Below are 18578 nucleotides of genomic sequence, written 5' to 3'. Positions count from 1 at the left end.
TGCGGGTTAAACCGCAGAAGCCTCTGTGCTGCAAGGTCAGAAAACCAGCAGTCGTAAGATCAAATCCATATGACGGAGGGAGCTCCCGTCACTTGTCCCAGCTCCTGCCAACCTAGCAGTTCGAAAGCATGTAAAATTGCAAGTAGATAAATAGGTACCACCTCGGTGGGAAGGTCACGGCGTTCTGTGTCTAGTCGCGCTGGCCACATGACTACGGAAACTGTCTTCGGACAAACGCTGGCTCTACGGCTTGGAAATAGGGATGAGCACCACGTCCTAGAGTCAGACACCACTGGACTAAATGTCAAGGGGAACCTTTACTTTTATATTTAATTAGTTTTGCAAACTTAGTTGGAATGTTTGTTGCAGGAAGATTATTTCATGAGCTTTGAAATCATAGTTGGTTCCATTCTCCCTAATTCATGGGGCCTTTTTTTTTTCTTCTCTCCTGTATTGTGCATTCTCTTTGATCTCTGGTCACAATCAATTTATGGAATTTCACGTGTGCTCTTTGAAGTTCTATCTTGGTTGTAACTACAACTGATGTAAAAACATAAGCTGGTGACATAAACAAAAACTCTGGTGATGACATAAACTGAATTGGAAAACATGAATTCTTTCAGATTACATCTGCTGGAATACCTCCGTCAGGATGGCCAGTGGAAGCTGTAGTCAAAATATTGGCATTCCACAATGATCTTATACCAGTTATGTTGGCTTGGAAGTGATTTCTGAGCTATAGAGTCCAAAGTATGGAGAGGGTCTGAACCTCTGTGTTTTATCCTTAATCTCCCATTTCAGGTCTTCTTCCTTCATTGATTCCATCCATCTCATGATCAGTCTTCCTCTCTTTCTTTCCCTTCCAAGTTTCCTAGCGGTATGTTTTTCCCCCACCAGGTATTCTTCCCTGCTCACAACATGTCCGAAGGCCAGGGACCATAATTCACTTTCTGTCCGGGACCCATTCTGCCATGAAGCATGGATCCAAAGTACAATAGCCTGAGTTGAGTCAATATAGATTCTCGTCAGAGCGGCTCACTTCCAGATCTTTACTCAGATCTAATCCTAAAAGAATCCAGAGCTTCTAACAGTGTGTGCTCCCTATGGTTAACCTATTGTGAGTCCCTGCAATTTGTTTGTTGTCCCACTCAAAGAGGGGAAGACCTCTGAAGGAAAGCTACAAGATACATGTTCTACAATGGGTACACCTCAGAGAACATACACCACCCTGCATCTTCTCCTCTTCTCTTCCCTAATACAGTGACTGATTCATAGGCAAACTCTTTCCGAAGTGCTCCAAAATGTGATTTGCCAACTCGTGGAGAGTGATTAACTACCCAGCAAACCCCTTTCCTCCTTTACTGATCAAAACTGGCATTACGACCGAGCAGCAGGCAAGACTTTGTCAGTTTGATTGCTGAATAATTCTTTCTTGTACTATCCTGGTCAGATTTTAGACCAGCATCTCTTGGTTAGAATTCAGGGCATATTTGTGTTGGAACTTTCTGGCTCCTGAGATGAGAATTCTTGGTCATGATGATGAAGCACATTGACAGATTGTTCTGCCATCTAATGGCCGAAGAAGAGCATGTGAGGCTCTGGCCCAAAACTCAGGATATCGGAAAGAGTGATAACGCTCCATCGGACAACTTAATGGAGATGGCAAAGGAGATAGCATGACGTGCCCATGAATTTCTGCCATTATAAGGGACTCATATTGAATGGAATCCATGAAGCAAACTCTTAATTATCAAATATATATAAGATTTATGTATTTTCAAAGTTCTTAAATATATATTTAATATATTAAGGATATTTATATATATTTATAACTATATAGTTTATAGTTTACATTTTTTTGCTGGGTGAAAACAGGAGCTTTGACCTGGAGCACCAGCAAATTGTCTTTGATTTTTTTAAAAAAGAGAAGAGATTCCCTTTCTCTACAGATGCCAGACTTGTTTTGTACCCCCAGAGACTGAAGAGAAGCCTACTTTGGCCCCAAGCAGAATGAGGCAGCCACCTCAAGTGGTGGGTGGGAAGGAATAAAATCATGCAGAGTTATTGTGGGAGGGATCTGCATGTGGCACTAAGATCCACAGCCCTCTGATGAAGTCTGTGAGCCCTAATTTAAAGATAATCAGCCACGAATGGGTACAGTTCCAGTTTGATTCCCTGTTTGTGGCTGAGAAATGTCATAGGCTTCTTACAAAGTAAATCTGGGAAGGGAGAGTTGGATTCCACCTCAGTGGAAAATGGAGTGACAATCTGAAGAGGGAAGTTTTGGTACCAGGAAAATGTTTTCTTCCCTGTGACCTGATTCAATGTGTAATAAAGTTCCCCTTTTTGTACAGATGTCAGACTTGCTTTGTCTCACTGTGCTCTTCGGGCACAGTAATACACGGCTGTGTCGGCAGCTGTCAGGGATCTCAGCTCGAGGTAGAATTCATTCTTGGAGGCATCAGTAGTGATGGAGGTCCTGCTCTGGAAAGCTGAGCCGTAACTTGTGTACCAGGTCGAACCACTGTAGTATCCCCTCCCTACCCATTCCAGCCCCTTCTGGGGTGGCTGGCGGATCCAATGCCAGTAATAGCCAGAAGAGATGGCGTATCCAGAGACCGCGCAGGTCAGCCGGAAGGATGCTCCAGGCTTCCATGTTTCCCCACCAGACTGTGTCAAGCGGATTTCAGAAAATCCTAGGAAAAAAGAAGAAAAAAAAGTAGGATAGCTAAATTGTTAACGTCCTTCCTGTAATATATTGGGTATATTGATGGGGGGAAAGTATTTTAAGAATAGTTCTACATTGTTTTAGCAGCACTTGCATGAGAAGAATCAGTTACTTCCCGTCTACTCTTTTCTCTCTCCTAGAACCTTTTTCTATACATGTAAGGAAACACCCAATCCGAACACAGACCTGGCTTAATGAGGGAGAAGACAAAGAGGAAGAGAGCCAGAGACTTCATGGTGATTTCTAGGTTGGGCTGCAAAATGGAGGGAATCTCCATTTAATGAAGGATGGAGCCAAGGTGTGATTTGCATAAGGAGGCTGTTCCTGCCCTTCACACATAAAAGAGAGATGAAGAAGCCCTGACACATTCTCTCTCATCATTCTTTATCCTTCCGTTTAGTCATCACATAGTTTGTGATTTGAACTGGTTCTTCAGACATATCTTGAAATGAATTATTTTGAAATAGTTCTGGCCACTGTATAGTGTTCAGATATTCAATTTGTACGTATCTGCACAACTAAGAAAGTAGCCAAATCTTCTGAGGTTTTTAAATTCCTGATTTACAACAAACTCTTCCTGATTCAGCTCTGTTTCTGTTACTCCAGATTTGGTTCCTGGGAAAGTGAGGCCAATTTATCCATCATTCAGATCTGTGATGGAAATAAAATTTGAGAATAAGATAGCTAAGTTTTATGTAGACTACATCCATCATTCTTTTTTTTTTTTGGCAGAAGATTGTATATGTAATAAAAAAATTGTGTTTTGGATCCATGACAAAAAAGTTTATATTTAATTCCAGTTTCCTAAAATGAGAGGCATTTTGGTCATTATCACAGAAATCATGGAATCATAGAAAAGTGAAGTTGAAAGGGACCTATAAGGCCACAAGTCCAACCCCCTGTTCAGTGCAATCAAAGCATAACTTCCAGGTGAAAAGAAATACATTGGTAGATTCTGCTGCCATCTGTTGGCTGTAGAATAACATTGAAGACTATCAAAAAAGGAACAAGGACTCAGGATAGTGGAATGAGTGATATTGCTCTTTCTGACAACTTAATGGAGCAGGCAAAGATGACACCATGACATGCCCAGGAACTGGTTTCTCCCTAGCCCATGCGAACAGAAGCTGCAGTGGGGACCCCATATAGGTCCATTATAGATCTGTTACTGATTTCATTCATAGTCACACTCTTTTCTTGGAAATGTTTGATATTTCAGTGCAATAAATTATTCAGTTTCTCCATATCACTGGAACCACATTATGGATCTTCCGACTGCTGGGAGAAAAATGCAACATAAGCATCAGTGTTCTGGACTCGCATTGAATCAAAAACATGAGTTGAAATTTTTCAAAAATCTTATGCCTTTTCTATGAAATTCTTATTCCAAATTTCACCCATGTTTTCTGATACTTGTTTTCAGATTTTTCCCATTATCTAAATGAATGGTCATTCAACTTAGTGTTGAGATTACTTACAAATGTTGATTCTATATGATATAGACTTGAGCTTTGAGGAACTGTTTTTTCTCTCCCTCAGACATGGATGATAGTTTCAAATGCTGAGAAGATCAGTGTAGGCATCCTTCGGTCTCCAGAGACTATGGTAACATGTGACAGAGTTAGCGGAATTTTACCAGGATTTTCCCAGGTGATGATAACCGGCAGAGTTCCCAGTGAAGTGCAGACACAGTCAGCAAACACTCTTGTAGCAGAAATACTTGGTTTATATGCAGAATATTTACAGATATTTACAGCAACAGTCCTTGTTCTATACACGGCAGTTTCACAGTCACAGAGCCTTAAATCAGTGTCACAGTCCAGTAAATAGTCATATACCATATAGTCAGTCCGTTCAGCCAGAGTTCCACTCTCCAAGCACGTAGGTACGGCTTCCTCTGAACTCTCAGGCTTGGCTCCACAGCTACAGCACTTCACAACAACACAGCAGCAACCTACAATGTTGTGTTCTAGTTCCCTAGCTATATACTAGAGTTAGCCAATCATATTCACCCTTCTGGCACATTCTACTTCCACAGCTGTTTTTACTCATACTTGGGTCTCCTTTGCAGTGCTGGTCCTTACAAATACTTACATCTTGTACTGAACTACATTTAACAATTTTCCAGGTTTAACCAAACCCTGACAACATGCTCTGTATGGAGGACTTGAAACAGCATCTAGTGTGGCTGAGGAGGCCAATTCGAGAGTGACAATCCCCTCCACACTGAAGACAAACACACTCTGTCCCCTGTCCAGCTCCCTGATTTTGCTGCTTTCGGGTCGGCCTCTTTGCCTCGGCCTGCTGGACAAGGGTCTCTTCAAATTGGGAGGGGCCATGATGCAACGCCTGCCTCCAGGCTGAATGCTCAGATGTCAGGGCTTCCCATCTGTTGAGGTCCATTCCTAAGGCCTTCAGATCCCGCTTGCAGATCTCCTTGTATTACAGCTGTGGTCTCCCTCTGGGGCGATTTCCCTGCACTCATCCTCCATACAGGAGATCTTTTGGAATCCAACCATCAGCCATTCTCACGACATGCCCAAGCCAATGTAGACCTCGCTGTTTCAGTAATGTATACATGCTAAAAATTCCAGCTCGATCTGGGACTACTCTGTTTGGAACTTTGTCCTGCCAGGTAATACCAAGAATGCGTCAGAGGCAACGCCTATGGAACGTCTTCAGCTTCCTCTCCTGCCGTGCTTGAAGAGCAGAAATGGAAGAATAGGTTGGTGGCGGATATATGTAAAGCCAGGTTATTATTCAAGTTTTTCTTAAATGCCTCCAGTGTTGCAGCATTCACCAACTCCCAGGTAACTTGTTCCACTGCCGTACTGCTCTATCATATCATCCCTCAGCCTTCTTTTCTCAAGGCTTAACATGCCCAATTCTTTCAGCCTTTCCTCATGAGGCTTGGTTTCCTTCTAAGAGTCTCACTAATCTCAGCTAGTATTCACAGCTTTCATATACTCTTGATTAGTGGAAGATAGGTAAGCTTTGGTTTCCTCATGAAGGCACTAGCCGAACGTCTGACACAGGGCTACACTCTTTGTTTAATATACCAAGTCAATGTTTTTTCTGTCTGGGAAGCCAGATATATTACTTCAGTGAATTTTTTGTTGTAAATTCGTTCCATTGTAACCAATGCCAACCTTTAAATTAGCCAAGTCTTCCTGGACACGTGAGCAGTTGTGTCAATACAACAATGGATGCTAGTCAAAGTGTAACATTAGATACTTTGAGGCAGAGCTTGGCATCCAAATCTTAGTGGCTGGTTCTAAGTATCAGGGGATCAGGATCTGACCTATGGAGAAACCGAGGTTCCCATGATTTCAAAACATGGATAATGTGGGCTTCCTTGGTGACGGCTCTTAGTCCCTGCAAACATTACCAAGAGAGATAGGCTCCTTCCCTCTTCTGTTCAGGAAATCATGAATCAAAGCTGCCTTCAACAACTGAATCTCCAGGTTGTTCTTAATAATGTTTTATTTTTTTCTTTTCTTCTTCTTTCTCTCTCTCTTTTTTAGTATGATTATTGTATTTCATATTGTCATATTTATTGTTACGTAGAATCTGTGGGATTTTTAAGAGTTAACTTATAAACCACCCAGAGGAGTCCATAGACCGCACAGTACAAAAATCAAATTAATAAAGCAGGATACGTCGATGAAAAAAGCAATGGGCTGGATGAAAAACAGAGTTGCCATGTTGCTAAAACTAGCCACACCAAGGGAAGCCAGAAAGGTAAAGACGAAGGATCGGGCTTTCTTGGTGGTGGCCCCCAGTCTCTGGAATAGATCTCAAATGGATATACAACAGGCTCCTTCCCTCCTGATGATTAAAAAATTGTAGAAAACAGAACTATTGAAAGCTTCCTACAATAACTGAATCTCCAGGATGGTGTTAACACAAATCTTTTAATTATTTTCTCTTTTTAATTTTTTTTTAAATCTTGTAAATCTTTTAATCTTGCAAATACTGTAGGGCAGTGGTCCCCAACCTTGGGCCTCCAGATGTTCTTGGACTTCAACTCCCAGAAATCCTGGCCACTTCTGGTGGTGAAGGCTTCTGGGAGTTGTAGTCCAAGAACATCTGGAGGCCCAAGGTTGAGGACCACTGCTGTAGGGCATGCTCTAATAGAGCAGTGTATGAATCGATTCTAAGCAACAGGGACGATAGACAAAAATGAATGTTAAGAAGACTAAGCATTTCCCAGAGCAGGATTCCTTGGGCTTATGGCCGGGCACTATTCTTGGTTGCATCTGATGAACCCTACCAGCCACCCTTGATTTGAATCTACAGTATATAACTCAGTGTATAGACTAAATCCAGAGCTGGGTGTGCTTCAAATAATCTTTCTTCAACCCCCCCTGACCTTTTTCTTGACTCCACTATTTCTTCTCATACAAGAGCATCCTATGCCATTCCATACCGGTGGAAAGACCTCAGGCTCCATTCTCACACTGGGAAAAAAAATCCATGGTAGCAAATGAGCGATTATTCTATTTTATCCTTACTGCAGCTACGGGAGGAGGAAAGATCCTGGCTGACGTGGGCATATTTGTCACTTGATTGCTCTTGGTAGAAATCAAACCCTTCAGATAAAACTTTCACATTTCTTAAACTTCAATTTCTGAACACCAATTTGAGTCTTTCTCAGCCCATTGGTGGGAAGAGGGGGATAACCAGAATTGCAGATAGCCGTGTGTCATAAGGACCTCCTCAGGCTGAGCAAACATGTCTGGGTTTCACATTGAAAACAAATTTGGTTCGGCACCTTTCCAAGACTGCTCCTCTGCATTGCTGATTCTACTTCACCTGGAAGATGAACCGTCAAAACTGAACAGAACTGGCTTCGCTGAATCTAGACATTTAGTGGAAGAAAGTATAACTTGTGCCTCGCCAAGGGAGTACTGAACTCTCTCGGCTGACACTTCCAAAAATCAGGTTTACCTCCAGCAGAGTACCCAGACAGCTCACAACACTGCCACGCAATACTATACCTGAGACACCTAATGATTCAGAACCAAGTACAGTGGTGCCTCGCTAGACGATGATAATCAGTTCCACTGAAATCGCTGTTTAGCGAGACCAATGTCTAGCGAAAAGCATTTCCCCATTGGAATGCATTGAAACCTGTTCAATGCATTCCAATGGGGAAGAATCGTCGTTGTCTAGCGAAGATCGGCCATAGGAAAGCCGCTTTGTGAACCGCCAATCAGCTGTTTAAATCGCTGTCTTGCAAAGCTTAGGTCCCGAAAACACCAGCGCGGAGGGAGCTGTCAAAATTGTCGTCTAGCGAAAATCAGTTTGTGAAGCAGGGACCAAACATTGTCCAGTGAAATTCCCCCATAGGAATAACTGTTTTGCGAATCGCTATAGCGACCACAAAAAGCCAATGTCTAGCGAAAAAACTGTCATGCGGGGTAACTGTCTAGCGAGGCACCACTGTAGAAAGTCACAAGAAGCAGAGTTTCAGTTGCAGCAATTCACAATTGCAAGGAGCTTGGATTAGCTATACCCTAATACTCAGTCTCTGCTTACAGAACATTTCTGTTGACATCTCCATATTATGATTTATTCAATAAGTGTGGCTAGTATCTGGGCCTCCCATAGAAATATGTGAACATTAAAAGAAGATGAACATAGCCAAGAACGTGTTCCTTCATCTCCCAGTTCCATAGAGACACAGAAAACGTGATACAGTTGGGGTAAAAAGGCATAACTTGTAGGACAGAGGGCAAGATTCAGCTTTAGCAAGCTTCTTTCTGCAAATTGCCAGCAGATGGGACCCGCTGTGCTTGTCTGTTCATGCAAACAATAACAAAAACAACAACAAAGAATTCCATGACAGTTAAAGACAAACATGATTTATTTTGCAGGTCTAATTGGTACAATTAAATAATATCAAAGAATGACTCAAAAGTGCAATGGGGAAACAATAACTCAACCAGCAAAGTTCTAGTTTTATTTTGTATACTTAATTCATATTGGTTTGCTTTCTCCTTGTGTGATAACAATGGATAGTTCAAGATATCTAAATGAAGCAACATTTATTCAATTTTAGCACAGACCTGAAGAAATTGATAGAAACTATATTAGTGAGGACTAATGCAGGTGAGCAACTCTGAACCAACTTCACCATTTACAGATGAAAATTCTGTGTATGCTAGGGAAGTCATTTCATTTTACTCCTTTTCCCTCTTGTCAGATGTTCTTTGGTGTTCAACTCAGGCCTCAAGAGAAGAATGTAAATCTTGGGAGCAAAGATGCAAATCAAGAGGCCAGCGCTGGAAGCTAAGATAGAGAAGATCTCCACAGCCACCATGGACTTCCCCTTGGTGCTCAAATAGGTGGGAACAAAGGATACCCAAACACTGCAAAAGACCACCATGCTGAAGGTGATGAGCTTGGCCTCATTAAAACTGTCTGGCAGCTTTCTGGCTAAGAAGGCCAACGTGAAGCACACGAGGGACAAAAAGCCCAAATAGCTCAGGACAAGGTAAAACATGATAACAGAGCCTCCATTGCATAATTGGATAATCTCTTCAGTCAACGATTGCATGTCAAATGCTGGGAATGGGGGAGATGTTCCTAACCACAGTGCACAAATTCCTACTTGAACCAAGGAGCAGGAGAGCACAATGCAGTTTGCTGTCCTTCTCCCCAGCCATTTCTTCATGTTGGATCCTGGTTTGGTGGCCATGAAAGCCACAACCACGGTGATGGTTTTGGCCAGCACACAAGAAACGGCCAATGAAAAGATGATGCCAAAGGCCGGTTGTTGGAGGAGGCAGCTCAACTTTCCAGGTCGTCCAAGAAAGAGCAAAGAAGAGAGGAAGCAGAGGAGGAGAGAGATGAGGAGAGTGTAGGTGAGGTCTCGATTGTTGGCTTTGACAATGGGGGTGTCTTTGTGCTTCATGAGAAGTCCTAAGACCCAGACTGTGACCAGGGAAAAAGAGAGAGCAACCAAGGCTAAACTCCACCCTAAAGGCTCCTCATAAGACAAAAATATGACAAGTTTGGGCAGGCATCCAGTTTTGTTCTCATTTGGATACTGGTCTTCTGGACATTTGAGACACTCGTCCATATCTGAAGAACACAAACAGAAAACAGGGAAGGGGAGCATACAGAAATCTAGAAATATAACTTTGATGTCAATTGCCCAAAGCAATGAGTGCTCACAAGGACATCTCCTCGCTTGTTCCACATATCTTAATTGCTATATATATATATATATATATATATATATATATATATATATATATATATATATATATATATATATATATATATATATATATATATATATATATATATATATATATATATATATATATATATATATATATATATATATATATATATATATATATATATATATATATATATATATATATATATATATATTTACAAAAAACTTAAAATATCCCAAGTGTTGATATAATTACTAGTTATAATAATCTGGCTGCTGTGTTGATGATGAATGCATTTAACTCAGTGGGTTCAGTAAGGCTATCTTGTGGCCAATGTGCAGGTAAATCGTCTGGTGACAATAATCTTGACAGTAATCTTCTGGTTCACTAATAATCACTGTCATGTCGGGCTGTCATGCTCAGGTGGAGACTCATTGATTTACTTCTCTGAGTCTCAAGGTGGGGAACAAACAGCGCTTGAGGGAGACTATACCCAAAATTCTTGGTCTAATTTCACTATTTAAGGGAAAGGATGTGTTCTGCAGCAGAATATTGCAACTAAGGGAACACACTGTAGATGAAGCCACCTGAATTACAGAAAGTGAGAATTAGTTGAACCAAAGAGGAATTGAAACCAAGAACTGCTTGAACGATGGAAATCTACCGTTGCTGATGTTATCACTTTTCTTACGCTGACTTGTTAGGGAAGAGAATTTTGGCCACTGTAGGTTTTGTTTTTGCATATGACATGAATTAAATAAAGCCTGGGCACCATCTTCTTTTGATCCCAGCTAGTGTCTGCATCTGCCTTGATAAGTTGACATGTGTGTTTCTCCAAACACACAATAGTAAGTCGATGTTGATGCACTAACTGGCTTTCTCCTCCATCTTGTACCCTCAGATTTCTTGTTTTGCTATAGCAATACACAAATCATTGCACTATTGTGAGCAAGACAGTGAAGGGAATCCCTATAACTCATGAGCAAAGTTCTTAAGATTTCTACAACTCTGATTTCCCCTACATAGCCTTTGCGAGCTTCAGGATGGAGGTGAGAGGGAGACTTTAATAGCCAAAAATCACTTTGAATTGCTGCTGAATTGCTGTGTTGTGGTGGTATTACAAGTACTGCTCTCTCTGTGTGTTCACTGAAGAGTAATGTAACCCCATGATGATGATATCATCCGGTCTTGCAGAAGAGGACCTTGTCATCTGCTTTATTCATTAGTCATTGAATAGCTATGTGGTTACATACCAGTCATGGCAACCCTTCATGTCCGAATTTTGGCATTTAACCCCAGAAACTCAATTATCTTTAAATGACAAAAAACCAATATTGGAATGCCCACCTGTTTGGTTTGAAATCCTTCCTGCTGGGCATAGAGCACAATCATAACAACAAAACTTTTCTCCTTCCTTACTTTTCTTCTGAAAGCCAGGATGGCAGTACTCGTTGCAAACCGAAATGGGAACCACCTGTTCATAAAAAGGACAGAACTGAGAAGGGTCATTACGAAGAGATATCTAATATTCCTCCTAGTCAAGTACCCTACAGAAACCAGGTTGGCCAACTGGGGTCTTTTGAATTAATCTTCTCTGGAAACCTTCACCAAGACTCAAGAGATGCACAATAACTATTTACTTCTACGGAAACGAATGTAACACTAATCTTGTTTTCAAATTAGGGATAGGTATATTCGGTAAGTCAACACTTCATCTAGTTTTTGAAAGTGGTTGGTAGCATTGTCTTTATTTTAGAGGCTAATACACCAAGTTGACGAGATCTGAAGGCAAACTTCATTCACCAACATGACCCTCTTAGGGAAGTAAACCCCCCCTCCATAATTCATACCTGGTTAAAGCCTCGGTGCCATACAATGCTATCCCAATCGATCACGACTTCTTCTCCTTCAAGAGCGCCGGGAACCACCCTTCCAATTTTCACTTGATGGAAAGAGTCGTTGGGGAATATGACCACGTTCATGATGTCAAATCCACCACTTATTTCCCTTTTCTCATTAAAGGACACAGTTTCTCCTTCTGAGTTGTTAAATGACAACCTTTGCAGGAATGGGTGAAGCTGGCAGAAAAGGGAAACCGAACAAATGAGAATAAAAAACAAGAGAAATTAAAGCTAGGAGTGAAGTTTTTCTTGGGATATATTTGGCACCTCTTCGGATCAGTGCAACAGCTTCTGCCCTTTGAGATGTCTATGAATGGGATACACTGAATGGAATACTTCCTCAGGTTTATGCAGTTATTATTCCTTATGTTTCATCTACTAAAGTCCATGCATGTGATGGAAAAGACTGATTCATCAAAAAAACCCTCCAGTTTATGAATATGGGGTATTGTGCCTATTTGGCCAGAAAGGAATTTAAAATTCTCTTCCTAAGAATCAGCTCATTAACTGACAGGGTCAAAAATTCAGATTGCCCCTGCTCTCGACCTTATTTCTCCTTTGAAAACTGGTGCCAGAAGGCTCGTTTCAGAAATGTTTGCTGAAAGCTGGCAGTAACACAGCTAATCTGAACTGAAACACTTTGAATATGTCTTTCAAAATTCTACGCAAATTCCATGGCAAAACGTTCTCCTTTCTGGTGGACCATGACTCCATTACATTCTTTAGAGCAGTGTTGCCCAACCTGGATGTCATGAACCTCAGAAAGGGAAATCAGCTTACTGTAGGGGAGAAAGAAGCCTCTAATGGATGACTTTGCCCCATTAAAAATGCCTTTTTATGCAAACATGGTGGGGGAATCACAGGTTACATGATCATTATACTGTAAAAGGAGTCTCAAAAGTTGGGGACCACTGCCTTAAAGCATGTCTGGATTTTTGACTCTTCATGCCCTTTAATTTTCAGGCATGAAGATACAACAATGTATTTACAATACATCAACTCTGGAACACGCTAACTGGTAAGTCTGTCCCACATGCTCAGTTTATAAGTTAATCAATTTTTCTCCCTCCTTTTTTTGAGAATGATACATCCTCCAGCTTATTTGAGAATCAATATTACATGCCCTGCATCCTGGATTCATAGCACAGCCTAACCATTCTATTTCAAGACAAACAAGATCAGTCTTTTCAATTTGTATGAGCTCTTTTAAATCTGGGGATGTTTTAGCCTTCCTTGTTTTTGGTGCTGACCTGAAGTCCAGTTTTAAAATTACAATTTTTGTTTGGGCTTCTCCCACTTTTAGAATTTCCTTATAGTATATTGTTTTTTTTTTTCTGCCACCACAAGATCATTGTTGCACCCACATGCACTGATAATAAAAGCTCTCACTTAAAACATTGTATCCCATGCACCATTTCCGAAAGAGCAATCAGACACATTTCATAGTTCAAAATTATCAATTATCCACCAAGAAGAGGAAAACAGTCCTCTTGCTTCTTGATGGATAACTGACCTTGTATTAATTTATTAATCAAAATATTTAGAAAGGTGTCGAGATTTTTAGAAAGGTGTAGAGCCAAAATAGCTCAGTTGGGAGAGCGATACACTGAAGATCTGAAAGTCCCTGGTTCGATCCCGGGTTTCGGAAAATTGTATTAAGGGACGTGGTGGCGCTGCAAGCTAAACCGCAGAAGCCTGTGCTGCAGGGTCAGAAGACCAGCAGTCATAAGATCGAATCCACGCAACGGAGTGAGCTCCCGTCACTTTGTCCCAGCTCCTTGCCAACCTAGCAGTTCAAAAGCATGCAAAAATGCGAGTAGATAAATAGGTACCACCTCGGTGGGAAGGTAAAACGGCGTTCCCTAGTCACACTGGCCACGTGGCAACGGAAACTGTCTTCGGACAAGTGCTGGCTCTACGGCTTGAAAACGGGATGAGCACCGCCTCCTAGAGTCGGACACGACTGGACTAAAAATGTCAAGGGGAACCTTTACCTTTACCTTAGAGATGTTACCTGCCAAGGCTGAAGATTCTGAAGTTCACATTCTGGATGCTCTACCGTGGTTCTGTGCTCCAGCCTAGATGAGTACATGGCATGCAAAGCATGAGCCAGGGCATAGACGGCATTGTAGATACTAGAGCTGTGTCCGGTCAAGTGCATGTCAAAAACAGGCACAGGGAGACTTGCCAAAGTCTCTTCTCCAGTACATTTTTCATTGTCAGGAACCATTTCTCCGAAGACACAATCAAAGGCTTGCTCCCAGAAATCTTTTAGGAAACCATCTCTTTGGTTCCAGCCCGGTTTGATGAGCTGAATAAACTCTCCAAATTCTACAAGCTCATTTCTGTGAATAGTAAAGGCGATGGCACCTTCAAACATCTGAAGGTCCCAAAGCTTTAGTGATCCTGTTAACATGAAATCAATCTGAGTTGTCGTGATCCACACTTTTCTATACATCCAGTACCCTTTATTTTCCGGATCTCGCAGAAATGTAATTATTCTTAGCCACGCAATTGTCGAGATTTCTCCATAGATGATACACGCACGGGCTTTTTGATTGGCTAAAATTTCATACACCTTACGAGAGACTGTCAGAATTGTTTCATCCAGGTCATCGAAATAAGGTTGCCGTGGCAGTCTTTGGACAAAGGCTGAACAGATCCCGTTTTCAGAAAGCCATGGGTCCATGGCTCGCACAAAATGTTCCCCACTCTCATTATCTGCAACGATCAGCCCAACCCATATCCATCTAAAATGCTGAAGCAACCGGAGAATCCCCATGTATTGATAGTCTTCACTAGGGACCATATGGTAGAAGTAAGGGTACTGAGATGTATGAATCACCTCAGGATCCAAAGAGCCATAGGTGAACTATAAGAAAAAGTACAGACATGGCTGTGATAATTTGGAAGTACGTTTTCCTGTATTGAGTGTATTTTGTTCTGTCAAGTTGGGTCCAACTCATAGTGACTCTACTAGGACTTTCAAGGGAAGTGAGATATTAAGGGATGGATTTAGCAGTTTCACTTCCCCAGTGAATTTCCATGGCTGAGTAAGGATTCAAACTCTATTTAACGGAGTCCTAGTCCAACACTCTATTAACTATACCACACTATTCATGGAAGAAATACTGGCTAAAGGTGTTGACACATTTGGAAAAGACAAGGATTCCTCCAGCTACATCTCCTTTTCTGCAAAATGAACTTGACTTCTTTGCCTGTATTGTCTACCTTTCCCTGAAGTATAACCTTGCAGTCAAAATAACAGAATAAAGGATTCATGAAAGTTCTCTATCTCATATATCCCTGCATTCCATCCTCCGTGAACTAGCAAAGGAAATAACAGAAGAACAGGCTCACGAAAGCTCACTATTGATCTCATAGATCCCAGTATCCCATCCTACCTGAGGGATTTTGTAGAGACCTAAGATGCCAGCTATGAGAAAGGAGGTGTCAGAGCCCAGTCCCCCAATGACTGCTTGGAGATTTTTCTCTCCATCACATTCATAATTGGGAAGAAATCTTTGCGTCTTGAAGAGCAGGTCTAGAGTGGTTCGATAAGTCATTCTTGATTCATAGTAGCTGTCAACGATGTGGAAGCCAAGGGTAATGTTGGGCAAAATCTTGGGATTCTTGTTGATCTCCCTGATGGCAAAGGTCATGGCCAGGGCGTGCTGGTAGAATTTTGTCACCATGCTGCCAAGAGAGGTAGTTTACTATTGCAACAAGTATTTTACAGTCAAACAAAAGTTCTAACGCTTAAACCAAGATGTTTCCTCCTCAATTAATAACACATCTAAAGGTTGTTGAGTGCACTGGTGCTGAATGTTGCTTATGTTGGTATAGGGTCAGAATGAGAAGGGTTCTGATCAGCCTGAAGGCTTTCTGCTGTGCTTGAAAGAGAATCTGGTTCGTTCATTCAATATCTGTGCATATAACATCCTGCTTCAACAAAACTTTGAAAAGGGAAACATAGCAATCTAGGGATTCTTGTTTCTCATTCATACTGTAAAATCAAGAAAAATATCTTTTCTCTTTACGGCAAGATTTCTGTCTGTGAGCTATTATTTTCACCATCATGTTTTCCACTATAAGAAGCCATCACCCTATGCAATTATACCCCTGTGCAACATTGCATCTTCCTTGGAAAATGCAGAAGAACAAGTGAGGGAGGCAGGAGCTGATGATGAATAGAATGAAGGAAAGAAGGAAAATCAAGATATATTATTTTCCTCTCCTTAAATTGGCAGATAAAAGCTTGTGATTTTCTGAATGTTGATCGATCTAAGCACTGACATGATTGATTGAATAAATATGTATTTGTACCTCTTCAGCTGGCCTAATTGACTTATTTCTGGAGTTTGAATTTCAAAATACTTTGACTATTAATGAACATAATTTTAACAGTATATTTTCCTGGCTTAAAAAATGCAAAGGATCAAGTAGGAAGGGTAGAGAAGAATCCTTACTTTACAACATCGAAAAGATCCAGAGAAGGATGTTCCCTGAAGGAAGCTTCATGGAAAATGTAAATCATTTGAGAAAGAATCACACCGATGAGGATTTCACCATGCTGGTGCCACTCATGAGGAACGCGGAGGGGATCCTTCACAGAACAACTCATCGTCTTTCTTGCCTTGGATTCAGCGCAGGGGAAACGAAGGTTGCAATGCCAAGAAGCCCATTCCTGTGACAGCAAATCCTCCCTTCAGAAGCAAACTCTCCTCTGAGCTAAACAATTGGATCTAAATGGGCCCCCACCACTCCAAACTTCCAATTCCATTGGAGGATATTTTTAATATAACTGTTTTCAGACTTGTTTATTCATTCTCTTCCAAGAATATTCTGGAAATCCTCTAGTGGCTGAGTCTGGTGAACAAATTACAGTAATTTTAGTAATTACCAAGAGAAGCAATTACTTCTTCAGTATTTCGACCTGAAGAAGTTTGAGATTTGGCTGGGGGGGGGGGGGGAGGACTTCTCAGGTATTTTGTGTCTGTTTTTTTCTATATGGGGGAAAAATTTTTCTGCTTTCTAAGAGGATGAAAAGTTGTAAATCTCTTCCAGATGGCCAACAAAGACAAAAACTAATTAAACATAGCCTCTGGAGATGAGGTGGCTGTAGTGATTTTGAAAGCAAAAGCACAGTTGAATGGAAATGAAAACACCACCTCTACTCAATTCCACTTTTAAGGAAGTTATCACAAGGATTAAAGACTGTGTTTTGAGTCCTAACTTTAAAGATGTCCAATATGCAGAACATTTCCTGACTACAGATGGGTGTGAATGAAAAAGCTAATTACCAAATTCATTCAAAAATCCCTCATTCATCGATTCATATTCATACACATCGATGCTCCTGATGATATGAATCAATGAATGTTTGTGATTTTTTTATTTGTTGCCCTCCAGGCAGCTAGAGACACCAAAATCACAGAGGAGCTTCCCCCGACTCTCTTCTACAATCCCTCAAAGTTTGGCGAAGATTGAGTTTCCCCAAGTCAGGTGCTAAAGGACACTTTCCTAGGAGGTCCCAATTTGTGGGTGTTTAACCTGGATGTCTGAACCCCAATCTTCTCCAAACTTGGAGCGATTATAAAAGAGAATCAGAGAAAGCTTTCCTGTCATTTTGGTGACTCTAGGTGCTTGGCGGGGGGGGGGGCTGCTTTATTTTAAAGTCAAAAATCAATCGACCATTTGATTTATTGATTCATCAGGAACAAAAAATTGTAATCCATGATTCATCAACCCTGACGAATCACAAATCCAAATGATTCACTGTTTTTCTGATTCATGCCCATCTATGATCCTGACTATCCTCTGCTACCTCTGCAAAAGATTCCTGACACATGTGAAATCAGCGTCATAAACGTTCTCTGTTTTTAACATGAAACACACTGAAGACTTCAAGGAACCAAACAACAAGACAGGTGGAAAACAATATTTCAACAGGATATTCCAGATTCTATTTTCAATTCTTAATTCACATTAATTTCCTTCCTGACATTTCTTTCGTATGAAGAACCCTTAGGAATTGGTCTAGTCTCACTCTCTATTTCCTTCTCTTTGATCACAATCTTGGTACTAGCATTGTTTATCAAGCACAATGATACTCCCTTCGTCAAAACCAACAACCAGGAGGTCACCTACATTCTCCTAATTTCTCTCCTCTTCTGCTTTCTTTCTCCTTTCTTCTTTCTTGGGCAACCTGGCAAAGTGACCTGCCTTCTCCAGCAATCTGCTTTCGGCATCATCTTCTCCGTGGCTGTTTTGTGCATATTGGCCAAAACCATCACTGTGGTCGTAGATTTCATGGCTGCCAAGCCAGGGTCTAAGAAGCGGAGATGGTTGGGGAAAAGACTCACCCATTCCATTGTCCTGTTCTTCTCCTTTATTCAGGCTGCAATTTGTACGGTTTGGCTATCTACCTCTCCCCCATTTCCACATTTGGACATGCAGTCCCTAAATGACAAAATCATACTGGGCTGTATTGATAGCTCTGGTGTCCTGCTTTATGTTGTCTTGGGCTACATAGGACTTCTGGCCCTTACCAGCTTCTTGGTGGCTTTCCTAGCCAGGAAGTTGCCTGATTCTTTTAATGAAGCCAAATTCATCACCTTCAGCATGTTGGTATTTTGCAGTGTTTGGTTGTCTTTTGTTCCAACCTACCTGAGCACCAAGGGAAAATACATGGTAGCTGTGGAGATCTTCTCTATTTTAGCTTCCATTGGTGGATTACTGGGTTGTATTTTCTTC

At 41.2% G+C, this 18578-nt stretch overlaps 1 protein-coding gene and 1 gene segment (V, D, J or C); both read right to left on the bottom strand.

Annotated features, from left to right (window-relative positions):
* Positions 1 to 2373: 2373 nt before the first annotated feature.
* Positions 2374 to 2963, bottom strand: LOC110070464 (immunoglobulin heavy variable 4-38-2-like). The segment is given in 2 exon segments: positions 2374 to 2696; positions 2915 to 2963. Coding segments are annotated over 2 exon segments (372 nt in total).
* A 2165-nt stretch (positions 2964 to 5128) lies between these two features.
* Positions 5129 to 16113, bottom strand: LOC110070466 (vomeronasal type-2 receptor 26-like). The gene is made up of 5 exons (XM_078378810.1): positions 15227 to 16113; positions 13837 to 14694; positions 11772 to 11999; positions 11269 to 11416; positions 5129 to 9817 (listed from the first exon to the last, which is right to left on the bottom strand). Exons 1-5 carry the CDS (start codon positions 15515 to 15517, stop codon positions 8904 to 8906), a joined length of 2439 nt encoding a protein of 812 aa, XP_078234936.1. The 5' UTR covers positions 15518 to 16113; the 3' UTR covers positions 5129 to 8903.
* Between the last annotated feature and the right edge of the window lie 2465 nt (positions 16114 to 18578).

Source organism: Pogona vitticeps, chromosome 6 (assembly GCF_051106095.1).
Source record: "Pogona vitticeps strain Pit_001003342236 chromosome 6, PviZW2.1, whole genome shotgun sequence".
NCBI classification, from domain to species: Eukaryota; Metazoa; Chordata; class Lepidosauria; order Squamata; family Agamidae; genus Pogona; species Pogona vitticeps.
Note: the sequence above shows the minus strand (reverse complement) of the source record. Positions and strands in the feature narration are given on the sequence as shown.